Source organism: Abramis brama (genome assembly GCF_963993115.1).
Source record: "Abramis brama genome assembly, chromosome: 24".
In the NCBI taxonomy this organism is placed as follows: domain Eukaryota; kingdom Metazoa; phylum Chordata; class Actinopteri; order Cypriniformes; family Leuciscidae; genus Abramis; species Abramis brama.
Genome location: NC_139986.1, coordinates 15,484,509 through 15,510,162, shown reverse-complemented (window position 1 = coordinate 15,510,162; position 25,654 = coordinate 15,484,509). Strand labels below are relative to the sequence as shown.

At 37.3% G+C, this 25,654-nt stretch overlaps 1 protein-coding gene across 1 annotated transcript; it reads right to left on the bottom strand.

The window, feature by feature from the left end:
• pip4k2aa (phosphatidylinositol-5-phosphate 4-kinase, type II, alpha a) lies at window positions 1-24,950 on the bottom strand. Its single transcript, XM_084102086.1, has 10 exons — window positions 24,057-24,950; window positions 13,114-13,211; window positions 11,792-11,888; window positions 8,229-8,381; window positions 7,949-8,095; window positions 7,826-7,864; window positions 4,927-5,040; window positions 4,550-4,790; window positions 3,773-3,876; window positions 1-3,009 (listed from the first exon to the last, which is right to left on the bottom strand). The coding sequence occupies exons 1-10, from the start codon at window positions 24,195-24,197 to the stop codon at window positions 2,929-2,931; spliced, it is 1,215 nt and encodes a 404-aa protein (XP_083958212.1). The 5' UTR covers window positions 24,198-24,950; the 3' UTR covers window positions 1-2,928.
• Between the last annotated feature and the right edge of the window lie 704 nt (window positions 24,951-25,654).

The window sequence follows — 25,654 nt, the reverse complement described above, 5'->3', positions numbered from 1 at the left end:
TTGCAGACAAAGTGCTTTATTGTTTTGAGCAATGCTTATGGAATGGAGTGTATATCGGTTTACATCATAACACATGAGACAGCCTCCCCTTTGGTTACCCTCAACAACAGCTTTTAGACTCATATCCGTGAGTGTGATGCAGATTACCAGCGATTCTCTATCACTTCTATTACCTTCACTATCTAGATTAAAACAGTCACAAACGAGGGGATTTTTTTTTTTTTTTCAATAAGCCTGTAAACCTGCATATTCAAATAAAATCCAGCCGAACACGTCATCCATTCATGTTTAGAAAATAAAAATCGAATTGCTAAAAAGTACATGACATATCCCCCCCCCCCAAAGCTTATGTGATGAGTGCATCAATGAACACATTGAGCAAAATGCTTTTGGCAAATGAAGAACATGGTGGAGGGCTTTTGAAGAAGGCGTAAAGTGAAGCTGTATCTTATAGCACTTTTCACATTTAGTGAAATCACATATACATCGTTGCGTGTGAATCCAGTATTAGAAGCTGAAGCGATGCTCTGATGACACTATCAAAGTCTACCGCTAAAACAGCCTCTTTTGTCATGCCCATGTTGTTGTTTTGTTCTTTGCGAATATTATAACCAAGACGACAAGGGTTTGTTTTCTTACCCAATGAGAACAATAAAAAAAATGCTTATTTTCCCTGTGCAATGGTTTCCCAAGGGCACAAACAGCGCTCAGTTTATTAGGAAAATGAAACACTAACCAAAGACGCTGTAACATTGGTGCCGAATAATACTTCCAGATAAAAATGCTTTGAGAAAGCCCGAACACAATTTACAATTAACACTATAACAAGAGCCACACCTACTCATATCAACAAATTCACAATGCACACTCTTGTCCAAAAGGCTTTGCACATAGAATTAGCCGGTCAAGAAGAAATTGTGACCTTTTCAGTGTTGTGTTGTTGTGAACAGAAAGTATGTGTTGTATTCATTTGAAGAAACAGCACATTTTAAAACATCAAAACACCCACAAAAAAAAAAAAACACTGACATTTTTTTTAACAACCACCCTAATATTAAAAAATAACATTTTACTTCTGTTTGAAAAAAAAAAAAAAAAAAAAAAAAGATTAAAAAATACAGAATTAAATAATTTGGAGTAAAAAGGCACGACTCTTGCACAGTGTATACATTGAAAACACAGTATAAAGCAGGTATGGGACCATCTTAAAAAAATAGACCTGGGATGGGGGAATGGGGAGTTTAGGGCAAGGAAAAAAAAAAAAAAAAATTGTATGACCAAGCATGGAATATACACCATCTCTGGGCTAAACCAGACAGAACACTAAAAATAATGCAACATGCATTTTTTTTCTCTTTTTCCTTTCTTTTTTAGACAGTACTTGTGTTGTAGGATTTTAACATTCTTCATTTATCAGAACACTTTTACCAAATCACACACAGAGTGGTGCTTTAAAATTCTGGTGGATTAAAATTCTATGTAAAAATATGTGCAAGTGATCAAAAAGTCTAAACCAACATAGGATGAGGCGGCTTTTTCTTTGAATTAGAAAAGTTAAGGAACAAACGTTAATCTCTAAGTCATATTACCTGCTTCTAATTCAATGCCATTTATAAAAGTATTCTCCTCCGTTACAGGTATTATGTTTCCCTTGTAAATACCACTGCTGAACCAACAGGATTCCGTGAACATTTTGGTTCCATTCATAATGTGCAAAATATACAACGTTTCATCTATGTTGCTGCCAATTTGAACGTTCAAAAGAATTTCGAACAAAACTCAAGACATAAACAATAAAAAAAGAAACAATGTTTTAAAAAGAAGAAAAAAAAAAAAATACACAAAGCACCCCTTCCCCAAACCTCCATGGAATACTGAAACAACACAAAACGGTGTGTCCTGGTATGATGCAAGAGGTAAACTATGTTTTGTTGCTGAGAACAAGCGTATGCGTGAGAACACGTGAAACTGCAAGGCTGCGTTGAACAGTGCCTCATAGTGCTATCGTTGCAGCTCGTAACAGACCGAGTGATCCTAATAAAAAGTGCAACAGTTTAAGGTGCTGATGGCAACTGAATCACTAATGTAACAGAATTCACTGATGACTGAAGAGAAACCACTGATCCTGCTGCCTCAGTGTCTTCATTCTCCCTCCTGTCAAGTTGCTGCAAAACGAAATGAAAAAAAATAAAATAAAAAAAAATACAAACAAACAAAAAAACAAATACCTACCAGAACCTTCGCCTCCATTTCAAACGTGTTTGCCTCAGAACACTGAAGGAACATGCAAAACAGTCAGATTCATCTGTCTGTCCACACAAGGCAAGTGGGGGGCGATGGGTCCTCCTTTTGTAAATGGCTCAAAGAGCGTTTCTTGTTAGTCTGTCCAGAGCAGGAAGAGGACTGTGCGAGTAAGGAGAGTTAGTGAGCGGGGTGCCGTGGGGTCAAGTGCTTCAGGTGCCTCTCTGCGAAGCTGTTGACCTCAGAACGGGCAGCCGAGGGCTGCGTGATGTGAGTTCGGGTAGGGGTGTGATGAAATGAGAAGTTCTGTTTTGGCCTCCTTATCCAGAGACACAATTCTACTAACTGAGCCACAGAACATCACATGCGCTCTCTTTCCTCTCTCCGTCCTCTTCCACTTTAAAAGGCAAGAAAAGTATCAAACGGAACAAACAAGAAAAAGGGGCATGCAGAAGAAAGCAGTAAAAAGCCCTATCCCCCCCAAAAAGGTGTAACTGTTGTCCTTTTCCATCACTCTCATGGTCCCACAAAAACAAAGAACGAATAGATGAAAATCAAAATGTAAACGAATGGTGGTTGTAGCTGCTGTAGGGGTGCCCCCCTGTGGCAGAGCAGGCGAGTGAGTGAACTACACCCCTCCGCTGGCGTCCCTCTTCATCCCTGTGGACTCAACTCAGCTGCCTCGGACTAGGGCAGAATGGTAGTGATGAAATCATAGAATCTCTTCGAGTACTGCTCTGGGTTCACGGTGGAAATCTCTGCCCCAGCCTTCGACAAAAAAACAAAACAAAAAAAGCAGGAGGTTGATGCCTTGATAAAAGCTATAAAGGTTTCAGTCATGCATGCATGATGAATGAGATGACAGAAATACCCAAAATAATCCTCTGTACAGTACTTTTGGTACATGTTTGGTAAGTATTTTTTGGTTAATGGTGTTATCCATTCTTACAATGTAAAAATGTTTGCAATTTTTAGTAGAAGTAAAAGTAAAAACCTGTTATTTGGTTATGTTACCTTACCATACACATAGAACAATTGTACATGGTTTAACATCACATCATATGTCATTTTACTCTTAAAGACTGTCAAATGTATGGTTTGAAGACGTAAAAACTAAGAATTGTCTTAATTTATGGTAAAAAAACAACAACAAAAAAACAGTAAAATGACATTCCCAGAAGTCCCTGCCTCATATGACTAAAATATATATTTAACATAAATATATTTAGTTTATTCTTATTTTTGTTATTGGTAATGTACATCACGATGTTTTTGTCTTGAATTTTCTACTATTTAGTGAATGTTTATTGCATTATTTAAGTGTCATGTTTTACCCTGCTGGCGTTTTGTGTTTGTGTGTGTGACCCTGACTGTGCACAGTCTGTGTGCAAATATTGGCCATGTTTTATAGGATGAATTCTGAATCATTATTCGATTTTTTTTATTGTGATATAACTCTACATATTAATACAATGACACTTAAAATGTTACAAAAATAAATAAATAATTTAATTTGTTTTAAAGCACTCACCCCATGCTTTACCGTCTTGGCTGCATGAGCAGCCTTTTTCTTGGCATCATAATGCTGCAGGATGTCAATAACAGCCATAAAATACACCTCCTTTCTGGGAGAATCTGAGGGAAAAAAGGTTTGCAATACATTTTCATAATGTGACATAGTACAGAAAAAAGTAGGATGGGTCTTAGCTTATCAATCATGAATTGATTTGATTTGATTGTGAATGGTGGCCATTACATACCAGCATGGAGACAGAACAGAATGTTTGACTATTAATATTATTTTCACCACCTGCCTTATTACATTTTGCTAAAAACTTAGAAGACTTTTATTTTAAGAATATCATGCATGGATGAAGCGTTCACAATAACCACAGGAACATGCATTCAAAAAAGGGTAAAAGGGCCAATTTTGATTTCATTCTACTTTAAGGTCCTCATATAAACAAAATGAAATGATTTGGTATAAAGCATATGTCCAATAAAGCAATAAGCCCCGTGAAGCCATAGTCTACAGTGAATTTAGAACAGCTAAAAGACATTGTTAGGTACAACGCAGCGTCCTCATAGCTGTTCTAAATTCACGGTAGACTATGGCTTCACGGGGCTTATTGCTTTTATGAAACGGTTAGTCCATAAAAATATTTATTTTAATGAGGTCACAGGTGTATGTTTGTAGAGTCATTTACAATGGCTTCAAATGCTGCTCAAACGGTTTATCATATACAGTGGGATATCTTCACAGGACCCATTTCAGTAAGACAGCACATAAGCTTCCTTCTTCACTCACTGTCATGGCTTTTGATGGCATAGACGTCAATAGTGGGGTCGAAGTCTCCCGGTGAGAGTGGTTTAGAGCTGTCTAGGGTGTTACTGGGACTGTCAGGAGGTGTCCCAACAATCCCTCCATCACTCTCTCCTTCCTCATCTCCCTCATTATCCTCACTTTCCACCTCCTCTTGTTCTGCCCTCTCCACGTCATGGATCCCAACCAGAAGACTGTAGTCCATCAACTTCAGCAAGGCAAGGAACTAGACAGAGATATGAGGGAAGAATGAAGACAACAGATGGATAGTAGAAGGAGAGAGGAAGTGCACAAGATAAATATATCATTGTGTCCGTACCAGGCAGACAGAGTGAAAAAGCAAATTCTTCTAAATCATTTACCTCCACATCCTTTCGAAGCTTATCGAGGAAGGTTTTCTTACTTTCCTCGTCAATGTATATTTTCTGTCCATCATTGATGAAGTCATTGTCTTTGTACGTAGGGAGTTCTTTAGCCTGGTAGAAAAGAGAGAAACATCATTTAGTGAAACATCAAAATAAATCCAGATCCTGATACCCTGGTCATGTCATGTAATATCATGCAGCACACCAGGGGGTGCTCTAGATTCACAATAAAGAGGCTGTTTGGTGCGTTCAGCTGCATGTAGTGTCAAGGGACCCTAATATGAACAAATGAGGCAAGCGGTCTAACAGTTTGGCTGATTTAGCTGATCTACATTTGTGTTTAGAGATATTCAGAATGGCCTACGAAAGCAATGAGCTTTTAAACAGAGTTAAAGATGCATGTAGCTACAATGCATTGACATTAATGTAGACCCGCCAACATCAAAATCAGCTGCGACTCAATATGACTCAGCTGTAAGTAATTATTACTCACTACTACTTAATAATTAAGTAATAACTTTTTATGGCTTGTGCGAACTAATGAAAATGAATGCGGGTGAAAATATGTCCTCCGGGGTGATTAGACCTCCAGAATGAACACACTCCAGCAATTCTCTGTAATTAGCTCATTTGGTAGCCTTGCTCCAGACTCCAGTAAATACCATATTAATGGACTTTAACAGCCTCTACCGTTTGCAGATTTCCCAACTTTTAAAAGCAAACATACACCTATCAAACTGTTGTGAAATCTAGGTAAATCATTGATAGTTGAAGTGTGCTCTGCTGGTGGGTTGAAGAACATTAGAAAAGGTTGAGAAAAGCGCTTCGAACCAGACAACAATATAAGTGTACACTAAAAGTGAAGAGACATTAGGGCACTGATGAAATAGTTTGCATTCATTACAGATTTATACGCGTCCCCAATCTTATTATGCGAGATTCATCTGTATATGTTATTCCAAAGACAAAAAAATTTGAACCTCTGAAACAAATTTTTGGTCTCCAAGCCATTTTTCAACCTCTATCTTCCAAACACCAGTCAAAGAGATCACTTTTCAAGAGTTAATAGTTTTCTGACTTATAAAATTGACCTTAAAAGTGAGGTAATGGACTTGAACCTGGCAGGCAGGGATGGAGCGAAAGGAGAAATATTTAACCTGCTGTAGGACTGAATCACACACAGTATATGGCAGCTTAGTTAATTTGTTTGTTTCTTTAAGTCATACCAGCTTCTATGGTTATTTTCATGGTGGAAAAAACCCTAAAGACACTTAAGATATATCTTCTAAAACAAACAAACAAAAAAAAAAGTAAAAAACCTATTCTAGGTCGACTGCCAGCATACCATGGCTTGAGACGAGAACTCGAAACCAGAGAGAGAGAGGATAATCTGATGTGCGATTAGGGAGAAATGGCTCTTGCTTATTTTACGAGTGTGTTTGACTTTACTTTTACGTGGAAAAAAAAGAAGTATTTATGACACTTCACAAAAGTATATCAATGATTCAAATCATTGTGTGAATAATAAAATTATGCATTGAAGCAAAACCAGAACATATAAATATTTGTCTTTGCAAATATTTCTGAGAAAGTTACTTCAAAGTCCACATTTGCACTGACATGTAAAGGCGCAAAAAAAAAAAAAGAGAGGCTGTTCTCGGAAAACAGAGCATGTGTGAACCTTTCCTTCTATTCCTCTTCATGACTTAGTCGGGCAACAAGCAGCTTAATGGCTGCTAAAACAGTGAGTCCTCTGAAAAGGGAGTGAAGCCTTATATCCTGTAGCCTATATGTGGGACACAGGGCTGACAGTGACGGCCAGTATCCCTGTTAAGCAGTGACCTTAAATTGGCACAGTTCCAACAGTCATGTGTAAAGCTGCCTTTGGCCTGTAATAGAACAGCAGCAGGTTCAGCATTTATTCAAAGAGCCGAGAATAAATAGGAAAGTACTGTATTCATAATCCATGTGACAGATGAGAGACTGCAAAAAAATGATTTCCTTAATCAGCATTTTGGTCTTGTTTTTCTAATGTAAATACCTTAACATTTTTAACAGCCAGATAAATGACTTGAGATGCAAAACTGTGTGTGGTAAAACTGACTAAGACTAGTTTTTAGAATATATATTATTAGAACATTATAATTCCATTTAACATTCCATTTAAAATCTGATTCATATAATTTGCAATATGTAAACAACAAAGACATTTTCTCTGAAATCAAGGCTCTTTTGCTTCATCTTGTTTTAGACAAAGATGCTGATTAAGGAATTTATTATTTTTAATCTTTGGCTGATTCTCTTTAAAATTTGGCTATTAAAAATTTGTTTAAAACAAAGACACATGAAATTACAAGGATTAATGGCTAACTGTTAACAGATTTCTTCTTTGTTAAGCTCTAGTACCTTCTGATGACTAAGACGCAAACAGTCTGTCATTAATTTAACCTTTTTATTTACATTCGCAGTGTTGATGCCACTGCAGCTTACAGCCTCTTGGTGTAATCTCCATAGCTTAAAAAAGCACCATGGACTTTGCTTCACCTTGACACACTAAGTATAGGATAGATCTACATCTGCGCACCCGATAATCACAGACGCTCTAAAATCAGCACGCCTCACTCTCATACTCACTCTCTGCTTCGCTGTAAATTAAGGTGCTCGAAGTGACAAATGATTAGCCAACTACAGAATGAACCATCTTTAACAAACACACAAACAACAAAGAGACTTGACATGCAATATACTCTGAACACAGAAAACTACTCTTGACAGGAAAGCTATATAAAGCTATATATATGCAATAAGTTTCTTTTATATATATATATACAGTATATAAAGGAAAACGTATTGCTTTCCCTTCAGAATTTAGTTCGAGTTTGAGGGTGAAACTGACCTTTTCTTTGTCACTTGCCTCTCTGGCAACGGTAGATCCCTACATAGAAGAAAAATGTAAACATGTCAAACCATATAATCATCATCTCGCTTGACTTTTCCACTCATTTTTCATAATCCTTACCTTCAGGTCATATTTCTTATACACAGACAACCGATGGCTGAATACGTTGCGTGTGACTATCATATAAGTCTCGTCTCCATCTACAGTGAGGCGGTACATGCCTAAGAACTGTGGCAGCAGTGTGGTACCATGAAATTCCACGATATACTGCAGCGAGAAAAGTACTTATAACCATCTGGCTCATTATAAATGTGCATGTAAATTTAAAAATGATTGGTAAAACATCAATCAAATGTACATAGCGCTTGTATAGGGAATGTATGAACTTTTGTGTTCGCACCTGGTGGTACTTCTTGAGAATGTTGTGCATCTCAGCCACGTCCTCGCTGCTTATGGTCTTGACGACGTACCTCTTGTCGTAGGAGGTGTGGAAGCGAGCACCACTACGACCCTGAGCTTCACTGACGAGGGGCGCTCTACGGGTCAAAGAGTTCTGCCAACACACATAGAAAAGAGGAAGATGTCTTGGCATATACAATAAACACAAAAATAGATGCAACTTGCACTCATTTACACATGAAGTGAGATCTCAACATCATCACACTGAATTAGAAATGAATGGTAATTTAAAAAGCAGAAAAGTTGAAAGAGACAGTTGTTTTTATTCTAATTTCTCTTACCATCTTTAGCTAGCATCTGTTCAACTTTGCATTTATTTACACATTTTCTTTAAGCACACTTTGGCAACCACCAATGTTTATTAGCAACTGATTAACACCATAAAATTGTGGATCTAAAAAGCAATAGTTTTTCCCCTTTTCCACACAATCTGGCCCTGTTACACATTACAGTTCTGAGCCAGAAAAATCAGCTGTACAGCACACACCTGCTCGTTTCGATCCAGGAACCACTAATGTCATTATCCAGAAAGCAAGATGATGTAATTACCATAAAAGTTTGCTGCTTAGTATTTTTTTGTGGAAAGCATAATATTTTTTCCAGGAGTCTTCAATGAATAGAAACTTCAAAAGAACAGCATTTACAGTATTTTACTTTTTTGTAACAATGTTAAAGTCTTTACTGTCACTTTTGATCAAATTAAATTAATCCTTGCTGAATAAATGTATTAATTTCTTAAATTTTTATTATAATACATACTCAAAAATAAGAATATGTACAGTAGGGCTCCACAATGTATCGTTTTAGCACCGATATCACGATATACAATCGCAATGTAGTATAGGGTTCGTAGTTGATCCTTGATCCGTAGGGGTCAGCTGCCCCCTGGTTCGGAACGCATGCGATTCACAGATTAATTGCAAAGTTTAACCATCATAGAGTGACAGTTTATCATTTGCATGTGTTATTAAGTCCTGTCAGTTTAAACATCAAGTGCAAGAAGAATGGAACTCGCGCGCTGTTTTGTGTGTGCACACAGAGCCATGCAGACAGCAAGTGAAGTTCATGAACACCGAATTCCCTTCCCTTTCTTATCCATTTGTGCTTGAACGGACATGTGCACGGAAAATTAAGTCAAAATGCCCGTCTCGACGAGTTTCCTCATAAACGCAGGCGGTATTGGATACGTGCATTCTATTGAATACAGTTTGTGTCACCAAAGTTAATCAAACAACAAAAGAGACAGAGACAATCAAGTTTGTAGCTTTAACAAAGATAAACTGTTATTTATATGAATCATATTTAATTTATACAGCGAATACTATGCAGTGTTATTTTACATTTGATTATACAATGTCTGTACCTGAATAGTTAATTTACCTGAAAAACATAAAGCACTGCTTATTTCATCTGTGTCTTTGTTCTATTGTATTCAGATGCATGTAATTTGTTTATTATTTTCTATGCAGAATGCAGATGCACTACCCTAAATAAATACCCCAATCATCCTAGAATGATTAAATCTTTACAAATAGAGCTATTCAAATCATCAGGTGAAATTGTTTTCATATCGCAGAAAAACAAAATATCGCAATGACAGTTTTTTTCAATATTGTGGCACCTAATGCACAGCAAAAAATAGGACTGTGATGCTGATTGCTGCATGTTTGTTTGTGGGCAGTTTAAGTAGTAAGTCATGCCGAAAGTTCTGAAGTTCAAGTTCTGAAAGAGGTTGACAGAACTCACCACTGAGCACTGGCTCTCATGGAAAAAGGGTATGTGAGTTTTACTGTAATCGCCCTGCCCACCAACACATGACCACTTAGATGTAGACACAGCAATTTTTCAACTGCCCTTGTGTCTGTACCAATTTCAGAAAAAAAAAGCTCAAAAAGCTCATCGTGGACACGAAGCACATGAAAAGGCTGGAGGGTCTCTGCTCAGTGAGTGTGAGTGAGCTTCACTGAGCAGCTCTACGTACATTTCCAAGGTCTGCTACCTCAAACACGTAACATGCACACCCACACATATTCCTATCGCCTCTTTGATGCGTCTCTGTTCCTCAAATCTATGTGGTTGGATTTCCTCATAGATACCCTCACCGTATTCACCAAGTATACTCATTAAACGCAAAACCAAAAGCAGGATATGAGGGTTAGGGCCTGTAGCTGTTCAGCTGATGGCTCATTCCGCAGGGAAGTGGTGCACAGATGGGCTGAAAATAGTGATGATGAGGCAGGTAGCTGTCAGAGGACGGAGGGCGGACTGAAAAAAACACACAGCTAGGAAATCATAGCGGGATTAAACTAGATCTGTATTACAAAACAGCTGTTATCATGCAGGTAGTTTCGCATAGCCAGACTTTTGACTTGCGGCATAACGTCTGGTCCCAAGTACCGCCCACTTATGACCAACATGAAAAGCTGTCCTAAACTAGCCTAATTATATAGGGTAGTGGTTCTGAAACTTTTTGACTCCAAGGCCTCACATCGTCCACAATAATATTTCAAGGCCCCATCACTCTTCCAGTCCTTCTTGATTTAATGGATAATGATTTTGAAAAATATTTTTCTATTTTTTTTTTTTAGATTAGACAAAAATTTTGTATATTCATAATAAAAATGCTCATGGGGCGGAATTTAAACTAAGAAATATCTTGATTTGTAGTTGTTTTGGCTTATTTCAATGCTAATTTTGTCTGGTTTTAAGTTATTTTAACTCATCTTGAGAACCACTGTTATAGGTGTCCTTAAAATTGATTAGCTGATTTTGAAAATATGTAGTTGTATGTACACATTTCTAAATTTGCTAAACGCTGTGCTTGTCTAAGTGCAATAAAGGTTTCATTTGTCTCTGATGTATAACATAGGAAGCCTAGACTACGTTAAACTTCCAGTAAACAGCTCGTACTGAACGTCTCTAATCAAGACCATAAAATAAGCAGCACATTCTGGGAAGTTGATGGTTATTTTTGTATGTGTCAGGGTTACAGTCATAATGTAATGCCTTTTTAACCCACACAAGCAGACAGGGAGCTCCAACCAAGACCCTGAGCTCTAACTGATTACAGTGAAACGCAAAGGCATATCTTCCTCATTAGCCAAAATTAGAAATGTTGAGAAAAGCACTTCTGCCTAATGCACACTGATTGCAACTATTCTTGCTAAAAAAGGTATTTTCTTCTATGAAAGGGATATAGGGAAAGGGATATGAAGGCAATTAAGAACATTTGAACGTGGGAGGCTGGAGGATGCAAGAACAGCTCTGACATTACTGTGTTATTATGGGGAATAATGGTCTTCATTACGACAGCAAATCGAGTGGTTAATGACTAAATTACTTCTTGGTAATTATGGGCTTTTCTCACAGAGACCTCAATCTATTTGGCATTGTTTAGTAGGGAGTACACTGGTGTTTTGTGTTATTCAAATGCATATTACGCAGTGGTTTTAAGACACTGAACGTGACACCTTGGACCATATCTCTCTCTTTCACAAAGCTTACCTGGAAGTCCTGGTCATCGATGTTGAACCTCTCCCTCAAATTACGGAAAACAAGAGGGCAATACTCCTTGAATTTAAAATGGCTTGGCATATTCTCTCTGAAAAGCAAAGCAGCAAAGCGATAAAAGTGAAAACACCAAATAAACATCTCTAAAGTTGGCTGGGTCAATCTCACAAAGAAAAGTCAGTCATTTGTATATTTACAATGAAACGGAAGATACGAGTCTTCTCTAGAGTGACGAATATCAGAGTGAAACAAATGAAGAAAAAAATGCAGGGATATTTTGTCAATCGGGAACTGAGTGCTGCAACGATGACATATTTTTGTAGGCAAACACAGAGGTTAGCATCACACTGGTTCCCTCGACAAAAAACCCAATATGATTTTTCCAAAAACGTTAAAATTGTCGCAAAAAATGCTCTGTGATCAACAAAAGTTTATGGTACTTGCACGTTTTGTCCATTAAAGTAATTTTCACAAATTAACAACTTTTATGAATTTTGAAGCGTAAATACAATTGCCAGAATTAAAAAAGTTAACCTTAGGCTATAAATGAACTACACCATGGTCGCTCGACTTCAACAGCACCACCACCACCACCACCACCAAGACCAAGCTTCTCACAAATATTTATAGTAAAAAGAATTTTCTCTGAAAGTGTGAGTTAGAATAGTTAGCAAGAGTGCGGTTATAAACACAATGAGGCTGTGAAAGCAGACTAGTGCGTAGATTAGTTAATGTGTTCGGTGTGATGACGTTCAATGTCCCTGACAACGTGATTTAGTAACTGCCTTTAAGACACGTAAAAGCTTGTGTTCACCACAGACCACCTTATTTCAGGCTTTAAACCAAACATTGACTTCGGGATGATGGAACTTCGGAAGTGGTCATTTCTAATTTTTGGTCTACAAAAATACATCATCCCTGCAGCACTCTATTGATTGGATCTTTGTGGGTTGCTACCGCTGTGATCTCATGTGAGTGACAGGTTGTCCCGCCCTCACACCAGTAAACACGTCGTTGTAAGAGGGAGGGAAATCATTTTTTGATTAAAGAATACGAGAGCATGTGAATTAAAAAAATAATAATCATGATGTGCACGTTAAAGTCATTTATAATAAATACTGCAATTGCAATATTCCATTAATCCATTGATTTTATGGTGACTATATATTATGCCATTACAGTACTAAGAATTTTTCTTATGATATATGATTCAGACATGTTCTTTCATGAGATTCACCTCTCTTATAACACATGATTAAAAGTTGTATCATAGCAATTGAGAATGGGGAACAGTGAAAAGTTTGAGAGGAACTCACTTGTTGAAAAGGTGGTTGTCCACTTTAATCTTAGAGTAGGCTTTGAAGTCATCAGGCATAAGCATGATGGGGATCTGAACATGGCTCAACTCATTTATCTAGAGAGAAGGAAAGAGAGTCAGCTACTGGTTACTTGTTCAGGGTTTGAATCTTTAAATGGGAGTCAAATGTAGAGGTCACCCAATATGGGCAAGGAAACGTAAGACCAATACCAATATCTTGAGAGTAGGGCAGCCTATAAAAATATACATATAATACAATTTAAAATATGAGACGTAAAAAAATTATGAAAAAAACAACAACAACCTTATTTAAAATATTTTATAGAATTTTACTATTTAATTCAATAAAAAATTCAAATAAAATAAAAATCACAGACAAAGCTAGGCATGGTTAACTGCAGATGCTGATGAAATAATATTAAAATGGCCAAGTACTGTATCAGCTGATTAAACAGTCTGTTGGCTATCACTAAACTACAAAATCCTAACATTTGAAAACTTGCTACCAGTCAGTTCACACACATGCTTTAACAACCGCACATTTTTATGCGATTAACATAATTGACACAGAACCAATTAATGCACACAAACAGTAGGTGCTGAGATGTGCTGGGTACAGGAACGCATCAGTGTGAGTGATGTGTTCTGCTCATCAGAGGGGCGATATCTCTGTGACACAATGCACTGTTTTGCTCTGCTCAGGATCTAAAACAATGTACTAATTCAACAGTCATCAGTTCCTGCTTTGCACAGTTTGCTCTTGTGAAAACAACACTTGTAATAAAACTGTAATAACGGAAACTGCTGCATTGTGAGAAGTGGGAATTTAAAACTGCTGTGGACAGTTTTCATCCCAACAAAGAGATCCGGTGACTCATAGGTTCTTTCCCTCTATTAAGAAATAAATAAATAACAATAGCACTAACTAAACTCAAGAGGACTGCAGAAGGCTTTAATTACTGTGATATATTTGTTTGTTTGAGGATGTGAATGCACTAGGATAATTATAAGCAGTCAAATAGGCATGAAGCACCATGGGAGATCAAAGATTATGTTTGACAATCTCGGCGGAAACAGACAATAATAAATATATATACTGTAAAAAAAAAAAAAAAACAGGGATACACGGCTATTCAAATTCTGGCTGATAATTATTTTCATGTTAAGGCCAATAACCAATTAATGGCTGACATTAAATAGCTACTATTTTGATACTATGATACTATTTTGTATAAATAAATCAAATAAAAAATTAAATCAATCTGTTTAAATTGGGCATTACAAAATCTTAACGTTAAGTATAAAAAAATATATATTTATTTTCAGATTTGCTAAAGATTATGTTCATGTTGGTCAATAATATATTGTGCATCCCTGTAAATAATGTAGAAATATTTACAGGGTGCATGTAAAAATAAAAGGTATAAATAAATAAAAATGAGAACATGGAAATGCAACCAAATTGTGTTATCTTCTGACATTCCCAGAAGATGGCAGTCATTTAGGATCTCACATAGATCTAATCAGTAAGAAAATGCTTTTAATCAAGGTGTGATTTACAGCTAATCGCTTCATTTCCTCTGAAAATACATAGTAAAGCAACCAAAGGTCAAAGAATTTGCATTTATGGGCCCGCTGCCTGTCAGTCAAACCATTTAACTGAGTTAAGGAGGGAGACAGGTTGTCTTCCAAAACAAGGAGATATTGCATCGACCCACTGTGATGTGACCTCTCAGAGAATGGAGAGCATTGAAGTCTCTAGAGACTTTCCTATTGGCTGGTTGAATGCCAGGCTTTTGGATTTGAAGGGTCTCAGAGCCAAATGCACTGTGGGTAAGGAGTGCTACCTATAGGAGGTAGAATGTCTTTTCTTTTTTGAGCAAATGTGATTATACCTCATTTGTTCTGCATGTCAATTTTGAAAAACCTCTTCATGAATGGCACACATTCAAGAGTCAATTATTTGGCTTTCCTTGTGGATATTTATCTTGTTTGTTATTATAACATAATAAAACTGCAATTTAAGACCTATACACTGATGTATAGCTAATTCGCCAAGAATGATTATTTCTAAGAATGATAAGAATGCATTGATATGTAAAATTCTTATATATAATTATAATGCGCTAATAAATAACATATTACCGCATGGACCTGCCATGTTAACGATCTGTTACTGCGTGACTGCCAAGTCTTTTTTTCTGCGACTATTTAAAATTTGGATGACCAAGCCTATAGTTGACTAACTTTAGTCGACTATTAGGGAGCAGCCCTACTATTTTATCTAAATAAATTATAAATAAACACTAAAAACTAAAAGCAATCATGTTAAATGCTACAAGTGAATTTAGGCATACTTTAAGTAAGCATTAGATGTTGGCAAAGGTCAAATGATCATGCACGAGTGTCTGAAAACAAGTGGAAAACCCTGGCCGCGCCACTTTCTCCTCTTTTCAAAAGTTCTGCCGTTGCCAAGCAATCATGAGCTGCGTTCTCCATGAAGACGAAGAAGTTTCAGCAAAGGATAAATGGTGTAGATGCACATGGGAAAAACACGAGCACACTTGTCGCACCTCTACATTTAAAATGACAAACTTGAGCGCGCAAAAGTCGCGACATGTGAACGGCCCCTTAGATATCTAGGTATTTAGACCTGCAAAGTGTCACATTACATGCAACCTTAAATAACAGTGACAGACTAGGTCAATATTCCAATATGTTTTTTCCTTCATTTCTGTCAAAAAGGACATGAGCGGGGTTCGATGGGGAAACCTATGGGCCGATCCGAGCAGGCTTTGGGTTACTGAAAACCTTTACAAGAATGCAAATTGCGAAAGGAAGTCAGGCATTTTAAACAAGGTCACTTGAAACCCTTTAAAACGCCTCTCTCCTGACACAAGCAAGTGTAAAGAGGCTGTAATGCATGCTGTGGTTACTGCTTAGTGAGTTAGGCTCATCTTTCACGCTGTGGTCAGAAATTAGGCTATGCTAAAGCCCTATAGGTAAGAAGAGCACATTTAGGAAGAAATTAGGTATATTACAACAAAAATGATTCATTTATGGACTGTAAATATGCTAAATCTTTTTTTAATGTGTTAAAGGAAATTAAATGTCATGAGGAAGCGAAAACTATGAACACAGGAAGCCAATTTCATAAATGTTTATGCCCACTCATCACTAAAACAGAAACTAGTTTTTCTTTAGACTGTGCTGACACAAACCATTCATCCTTTTAACAGAATAGATGGGCTGTCTGACCAAAAAAAACATAACTGCTCCTCCGCCAGGCTGTTGTACACACTATTTATCAAAGATCAAGAGAGCTACAGGCAGAGAGCTGCTGAAGACGGCATGAGTGCCAAGAGAGCATGACACTAAATCACCCACAAACCAAAAGAGTGCTAACCAAAAGCAAAGGAGAAGAAAATCTCCGTCTCTCAACACCCTTTTCTGACGATGTTTTGTTCTGAACAGAATGTAAAATGCAGCGGCATAGTGACACAGTAAAGCCCATGTCTTTTTTTCCCGCAGGATGGGATTAATGCGGTGTTTATTTGAAATGCAATTAAAGCTAAGCGGTGTTGTGAGGGGTTAAGAGGCAACAGGCGCTTGCAGAAACATGTGCGAGCAGGATGAGGTATGAGCTGTGCTTTCTAAAGGACTAAGCCTGTCTACTGGCAATGGTGAAGCAACAGTGAGCGGAAAACGGCTCTCTGTGACCCCACGTCAGCTACAGTAGGGGGCCTTCTCAGTCACTCTCAGCAGCTACAGCCTATTTTGGAGACAAAACCTAGGCCTTTAAAGGACTCTATAAACCATATGGACAAATAAGGAACTGTATATGTTCCTTTTTTGTGAAACAGTATATCCGACACCTGGGTCTGTGCATATCAATGATAGGCAAAAATAACACTGAAAGACAAATCATCTCTAAATGAATTCCTCGGTTTACAATGAAATTTAGAAAATTACAAAGTAAAGGGATAGTTCACCCAAAAATGAAAACTGTGTCATCATTTACTCACCATCAAGTTGTTCCAAACCTGTTTGGTTTTTCTTCTGCTGAACACAAAAGAAGATATTTTGAAGAATGTTGGTAACCAAACAGTTGATGGGACCCCATAGACTTAAACCATTATTAATAAATGCCATAATAGTATAAATAATACTAAAATAACACTGCTGACAGTGATTTCAATGGTTATTCAAACAATACTTGTTCAAATGAAAAAAGAAAAAAAGTTATTTTGAATCCCTCAGTTTGTATTTTGTTATATTTTGTTATATGTTAAGAAAAATGGTTTGGTTACCAACATTTTTGTGTTTCACAGAGGAAACAAAATTAATCCAGTTTTGGAACGTGGTGAGAACATTTTAATTTTAGGTTGAACTATCCGTTTAACACACAGTAAAGGGGTGGTCACACTACACTTTCGTTCCATTGACTTTCATTCATACGCATGAGAATGTGTCAGACCACAAATGCAAACTGATGCAAAAAGTTTAAATCCGAAGTTCAAGTTTGGTGAACTCTGACCTTCAAATTAGAATCATGTGAAGACGTGTGACTAGTAGAAGATTGATACTTCATGGCATGTCCTCTTGGCTGAATTAAAAGAACAATATTTTTGCAGTAAAGCTTGAGTAGATTGTACTTTTTTACATTTTGAATGTATTACTATTTGTTATATGTTGAATTCATGTTTATAAAAAAAAGACAACAACCGTTGCAGTGTTCGAAGAAATTTTGCATGCTCAAAGTCTTGTGTGACTGGCTTAATCCTGAAAAATCGAACGTGTCCACTCAAGATGCCCTCTCTTTAATAAAATAATGAAACAAAAATGTACTTTGCAAAGTCATTTACTGTGTTGTTACATGGAAAACATCTAATGTGGATAAGTGTCCATGCTGGTTTGAAACAAATGTGTCTTTAGCTGTCTAAAAACCAGTTAACCATTGGAGCTGGTAACCCTGATCCAATAAATTCTACTCCGTGAGCCTGTGACGGAGCGTGAGCAGTTTTAGAGACGTTGCACTGCACAAGATTAGAAACTGAGAAACTGGAGTAGACAACATACTCCACTGTCCCACTTTCCACCTACATGCTAGATCCTTTGAGGATTCAGGGATAGTGGCCTAACATTTTCAACAAAGCCAGGAGCAGCTGCACAGGATCTCCTCAACTACCTTCCTCATACTTTAAACAGAATCAACATACAAAGGCGACTGCTTTAGACTCCCCATCGTGCTGAGGCCACGTATAGGTGTTTTACAAGCCTGCAGCAACGGTTTCATTTGTTCAAGAAGTAAGCACTTATCTCTTCTCATCGGCCAAGTTTCACACTACCACTTCCTGTTTGTCTCCATGGCAGCGAAGTCAGGTTTTCCGCTACAGAGCTGACAAGCTTGCACTCCATCAGTACAGGAAGCTAAGTTCAGAGAATGCTCATCCTCCTACCAGATGTTTATAAAGCTCTTTGTTTCTAAGCAGTGCATTCATCATAGTGGGGTGTTCGGTATTTCAGCCTCTTGACGTCAACAATGCCTTCATTTATGGCATATGAGCCTATGAGTCTAAAATCAACTTACAATAACATCTGAAACAGGTTAAAATTATATATATTGACAAATTACACAGAGGAGTGTTGATTTGTTGATTTACCTTAAAGGGATAGTTCATCAAAAAATGTAAATTCTATCATTATTTACTTGTGCACAACACTGTGGGTGAGTAAACTTTTGGCTTTCTAAATTAAGTGTGTTGACATGATAATATGTTACAGGCATAGTTATAAATCTGTCATCATTTACTCACTCTCATGTCAACATTAAAACTATCCCTATAACACATTCTCATGTCAACACACTTTGTTTAGAAAATCATTAAAACAATTTAGGCTTTGATACAAAGAAAAAGTGTTCTGGAAACTAGGAAGGAATCTATCTAACCAAATGGCTCATTCAAATTCTTGAGAAAGGCTAAAGAAAAAGCCCTAAAGGTCACATATGACGTCTGACCACATGCATTAAAACCTCAGATTCAAGTAATTTCATAATATAGACACTCTAAAATTAAAGTTCATTAGGTGTTGATACTGAGCTGCTATATTAATGACAGTGGTTAAAAACGAATACATAGCAACAGCAACAAGAATTGTTGTATTAAAACATAGATTTTAGGCAATTTTTGTTGTAAAGATAGCAGTGAGAATGAGTATGACCAAATCTGAGGTACATGTTGATCTTGTCCTACTCAAGGTTTAGGTAAATCCATTACGGAAGTCATTCACCTGTGCTGCCCTCCCTCATATGAATAAACTTAGACCCTACTTCACCTGGTATTAAAATGCATTTTGGTCGACTTTTGTCCACTTTCAACCACTTCGAGGGGGAGAGTCAATGTCAGGGTAAATCCATAGGCTTTTTCAGATCTTTCGATCTAATGGATGAAATAAGATCATGCAATTTACATATTAACGCAACCGGAGACAACAGAAACAGCTTTCATTTCTTTTTCAACAGCTTTCATTTCTGCTCTGATATCCACAAGGCCGTGATGAACGAAGTGTGTGCGTGTTAGAAATCAGGAAAAGCGATAGAACATTGTGCTTGGTATGTTTTTCGTCTTCAAACCAAACTTGGGTCTCCAGTCGACAGTTTAAATCCTGTCTTGCTAGCGCGCTTCACATAATGTTTAGGTCAGTAGGTGGAGAGCAGATGGTCTTTTGTGGCTGTTCAAACACATTCGGCTACATGAGCGTTTACACAAAGAAAGCTATCCGTTCGAATTTGTTTTCGACTCTGGAAGAGGTCAAAAGCGGACAAGCTCAAAACGTTTTAGACCCTGTTCACACCTTTATTTACCATCATCCACTTGTGGTCTGATTTACCAAAATGCATCTCAATACCAGGTGCAAACAGGGCCTTAGGCACACTGAATTCGTGTAGGCGTGATAAGCTAAGCCTTGCAAATGAAGAAGAGAATGAGGTGCCTATGGATGAACTGACTATCAATAGTGTTAGTTTTACAGATAAAAATTGTCATGGCGATTAGCAAATCTCTTGTTGAACCTGATACGCCTACAACAAAGTAAATGGCAAATAGTATCCCACGTGTAGTTCAGCAGAAATGCATCTTACTGAGAGAGCATGTGAAAATCATCTGCATGTATTGCCCTAATAAAAGCATTCTGATTGAGCTTTAAAGACTTTGAAGATGATCAGCATTTGCCTTAGGCAGTGTAAAAATAAAATAGTGTGTCTATTTTCCCAGTGCCACAGATTGGCTGCTGAATCTTGAGTATTTTTAGAAACTCCTTATGCAATCCAAACACAGACAGAGCAACTCTTGGTCAGGGCGGGAGAGTCTGGGAAGTATGGAGGGCTTAAAGAGAAAAGTAAGAGATAAAGAGATTAAGAGAGAGTAAAGACCTGTACAGAGTAAGCAGAAAGGGGAGGGTGGCAGAACAGCCTAAGTGATTGAGCTGGACTAAAACAACCGCTTCCCACAGTGTTTGATTTCATAATCATCTAAACTGAATATCCCCTTATTAGCATTAATTCTCATATCACTTTCAATGCACAAATTAGCCTTTTGTAGACACACAAAAACAGACAGCTTGAGAACACAAAAGCTGACGTGCTCCTTGATATGAGACAGAATAATGTTACATTATATTCCCCATTCACTGGTTTGCTAACCAAATTCAAGCATCGTGGTCCTTAGTGGTCAAGAGCCGCTGCTTTTCTGTTTAGTAGTCTGAGCTCAGTGAGGGCCTGCAGCTGCATGCATGATTCATTAGCAGTGTAAGCACCACAGAGAGCTGCACCAACTACTCCACCCTCAACTTTCTTGACCACATGCTCTCAGAGTTGCTTGATATCTAAAATATCCAACACTAGGTTAAGTTTCAAGGCCCACTTTCAGCCTAGAGAATGTAGTAGCGCTGCTTAGCTCCGGTCAGTGGCAGTCAATGCATTTAACTGATGGGGCTGTCACAGATAGGGAAGGATCTCCGCTACTCTCTTGTGATTTTTGGCCTCCCCCTCTCCAATTCCATTCCAGCCCTACAAGACCAAGACCTGACCTCTGCTTTGACCCATGGCACAAAGCACCACGGCTCTCTGTTGATGTTTATATCATGCAAAACAACCCAACAATCGGCTGTGGTTGAAAATTTTAACATAAAACACTTTACAGCTTAAAATTGGAGTGAAATGGAAATTCACCCTATCTATTTTGAACAATTCATCCATGCATATGTTTTATATATATATATATATATTTTTTTTTTTAGTTTGTAATTTTTAATCAAAATAACTGGTATAATAAAGATGAATAACTTCATATTCCAGTGAAATGTCAGACTTCTCACTGGTGACATTAGACTTCTTAAATATTTAGTTAAACCCTGCCTTAAAACTTTTGACTGCACACTCACGATCAGATATGCCATCCAACAAACGAACTATGGATAGATGTCCTCAGCCAACATTTTCTTCTTTTTCGATAATCATTTTACTTAGATGTCTTGCCGAACAAAAGTTTTGCCGCTAATTCAGTTTAAAGTTTAAATTCAACTTTAAAGGCACAGTATGTAATTTTCGCCGCTAGAGGTCACATATTCAAAACAATAACAAAGGCGTAGCTTGATGACGCTGTGAAGGAGCGTGGAATGATGGGAGTTGTCGTCTTCACCTCAATCATCAATGGGAGGGACTCACAAATCATGTTCATGGATGAGGTAATGAAATACAGTTTTGTAAGAATTTCTAAAGAATAAGCTGAAAGTAACGTAATGCCTTATTCCTTATTCGTAGTAACTTATTCCTTTATTTGTCAAATTAAATGGTGGAGTAATGCAGCTCAGTTTTATGTGTTCAAAACATTCATACTAAAAGTACATTTGAACGTACCCACAGCATTTGCAAAAGGCTGACTTATTATTTATGTAGGCAATAACACATACTGTGTTTAATTACACTGCCATAGACTTGTTAAACAGTCTTAATGCCACAATGATATTGATACTCGTTTTATTTCTCCTCTTGTCCCAAACATTTCTTGGATCATTTGATAATTTCTCTGGAGAGATAATAAGATAATAATCTCTGGAGACAGAACCTGCTGCAAACGATAACGTATAATTGTGGTCCATGACAATTAAGCGAAACAACAACAGAGTGGCTTAGATAGAGCTACAACTACTGTGTTACCATGGTTTCTACGACAGTGAAAGTGGAAACCGAGGATAACGCGAACATGACTCCATTGATGGTCGACGCAATGACGTCACACTGGTTAAAATTGCTAATTTCTCTGGATTTAATCATAGTTGTAAACATTTGGGATAATGCAAGTAGAAAAATGAACAAAATATCTAACACTGCGTTAGTGGTTTTTGGATATTATTAATGCAAATATCTATATTGTGCCTTTAAGACAAGGGCCATTGCAGATATTAGCCAATATTTACTTTTCATTTTATTACTATTAAAAAATATAATTAGTTAAATAAGCAATTATATTTCATGAATAAAAAACGATGAAGAAACGATTAATGATAAATGAATCATTTAAAAAATAAATAAATATTTAATAAAAAAAAATACAAATTCCGATGCAAGTTAAGGTTAGATGAGGGCAAAACTAATCAAAAATATAAAAATAGATGGAAAGGGGTGTCCAATTAAATACCTAATAATACTAACCTATAACCAATGAACAGAAACAATCAACACTAATATTAGGCTAATATTAACACATATATATCCTCGTGTACATTTCTGGATACCTTTTCAGTGTTTTGACAATGGGTAGTGAGTGAATCCATGAATACAAAACAAATAGGCTAGTTGCATTATTTTCATGCCTGGTCTACTGGAACATTTTATTAAATGTCAACCATCCATGTAGGCTACATGTATCTACTGTAAATAAACAAATTAAGCAGAAAAATGACCCTTAAGAATGGTATGTGTGACTGCAAAATAACAAACCTTTATTACATCTCAGACAACTAAACAAATCTACCATTTGGAAAATGTCACCAGACAGTGTAGAGAAACTGAAAAAGCTGTATTTCTGAATACCTCCAAATGACATTTTAAGAGACTTAAATGTAGAACACAAAAGGAACACACTGTATGATTGGTCTGAGACAGTTCATTCATAGAGAAACGTCTAACAAACAGCTGGAGGTGAAGACACCAAGGCATCTAAATACTGCCTCATTACAAAGTACAAGGTACTTTGTACCTCAAAGTACATTCAAACAGCCAGCATATGAATATGAAACACTACCAACTGAAATGTGCAGGCCTATTAGAGAAGCACATCTAGGAGGGTTTCCTCTCCAAAGACAACTAATGGTGCAAACAATAACAGCCAGTATCAGCTGAGATGAGTCTTGCTTCAGTAAACCTCTGAGCTTATCATCTTGCAACCAAAACTTCCAACAGGAAACGATTACTCACCCACGACTCCACTACTGATACAGATATTTTTTTGCAACCTATTTGCATGCACATAAAAGGACATATAGAACTTCACAATGAGATTCATTACTGCATAAACAACAAATGGAGGTTTTAAACTAACGTTAGTAGTTTGCATCAATAGGGGCATGTTGGAAGAGGTTTTTTGACATGAACGATATCCTTAAAGTCAACAATTCATCGACAGGTTTGGTTCACATGCTTTAAGAACATGCAACTGCAAATGTTTTAAGGAACAAAACGGAACGTTGTTCAATAAACTGAAGGTTAAGCAACAGAAAATCAAAGCAGACCTCTGATGATCCTGAAGTGCATGGATCCAACAGATGGTGCCAATTGTCGGTTGCGAGACATAGCCTACTGAACTTCTCTTTCCTCGTTAACTCTGATTCATTGATCAATAACGGACACAAACAAAGAAAAGGACTGCAGGTTTGACTCACCGAATGGTTTATTCCCCACATGAGAACACTGAGCAGAGGGTCGCTGGCACGAAACAGCTTCACTTTCTGAGCCACAAAGTGTTTCTTCTTCGTTTTTGTTTTGCTCGCAAACGATGAGACAGTGTTACCAGCCGAGGCCATTGTTGGTTGTATAACAATAAATTAACTATCACACAGTGACAAGTGCTTTAATTAAGCTAGTGGTGTCCTAACTGTCTCTTAGTAAAATATAATTTGGCATAACGTTCAGTTAGCTAACTAACCGCAGCCAGCTAGCTGTACCAACTCAACTATTAGCTCGCTGGACAGATGAATATCTCGCCAAATGTGCTAAAACAGTCTGCTGTTATATATAACATTAAAGTTAAGAGCAAAACGCGGTGTTATTTTAAGTTCTCGCCCGTAAACTGCAAAAGCTCCTTAAGACTTCATTAGTAAGCCTTCCTTACTTGCTAACTAGCTAGCCTGACAAGCCAGCCTCCCCTCGGGAGCTTTTTTAACACTTCACTTAAGGAAAAACAGTAAAAAATACTGACGGATACAACTGAAAATAGAGAACGAAGTGTAATCTGAACGACGTCAGTCTAATTTGAGGAAAAAAGAGCGGGTGGAGAGACATCCACTGCAGCGCTGCTCCATTAGCATGCTAACGCACCCCAGTCAGGCTAAGCCAGCAAATATGTCTCAAGCAAAATCCCACTCCCACTTTCTTTCTTTGTCGTTTGTCTGCCCCGAAAAGATGTTTACTTTTAGACGAAGCCAGTATTCCGAGCGTGGAAAGGGTTCGAGTCTGAATTCGGTGTGAATTTTGTCAGCTATATCTACATTGCTTGAAGTTGGCGTATCCGGCTCATCCGCACTGCCCGACTGAAGGACTGACAGCTACACACACGCGCGCGCGCACAAACACACACAAACACACACACACACAATTTTGAATTATATCTCAAATCTTTATTTTGATTGAGGTCAATTAAAAGTATTTAGTTTTAGAGAAGAAAAAACAACAACAAATGGCTAGAATAGCCTAAATAAAAACTGAACAAATAGTTTCTTGTTTAGAATAGATAGATAGATAGATAGATAGATAGATAGATAGATAGATAGATAGATAGATAGATAGATAGATAGATAGATAGATAGATAGATAGATAGATAGATAGATTAAAGAGACGTATTGCGCAGGTGCATTTTAGTTGTAGCCTACTTGAAGATTGGGTTAATTTACCAAAAGTCAAAAACACACTGGGTGGGTGTGTTGTATAGTATATCACATTCATATAACTTTATTTTGCTCCTTCTTGCAACACCCACTGCTGAACATGCTCATCATTCCAGTGAGCATGTCACGGAGTGGGTGGTGTAGTGTAGGCTACTGTCCATGAGTCTGAACATGAATATCATCAGAGGTCCAGGTCTACTCCAATGACAGCTGTTTTTCCAACGAGTCCATACCATTTTAGATGGAGGAATTTTTTCAACAATATAGAGTAAATGCTTCAACTAAATTCCTCGTTCAAATAGTTTCATTTATTAAATAAAATATTTTATTAAATAAATATAATTACATAGTGTATGAGTAATTGCATTTAATAAAT

Bases quoted from the DNA above. Each gene is read 5' to 3' on its own strand.
- pip4k2aa (XM_084102086.1), bottom strand. From the start codon at position 24,197: ATGGCCTCGGCTGGTAACACTGTCTCATCGTTTGCGAGCAAAACAAAA. The intron at 13,212-24,056 runs GTGAGTCAAACC...CCTTCTCTCTAG, and splicing joins TGTGGGGAATAAACCATTCG to ATAAATGAGTTGAGCCATGT. The intron at 4,791-4,926 runs GTAAATGATTTA...ATCTCTGTCTAG, and splicing joins AGCTTCGAAAGGATGTGGAG to TTCCTTGCCTTGCTGAAGTT.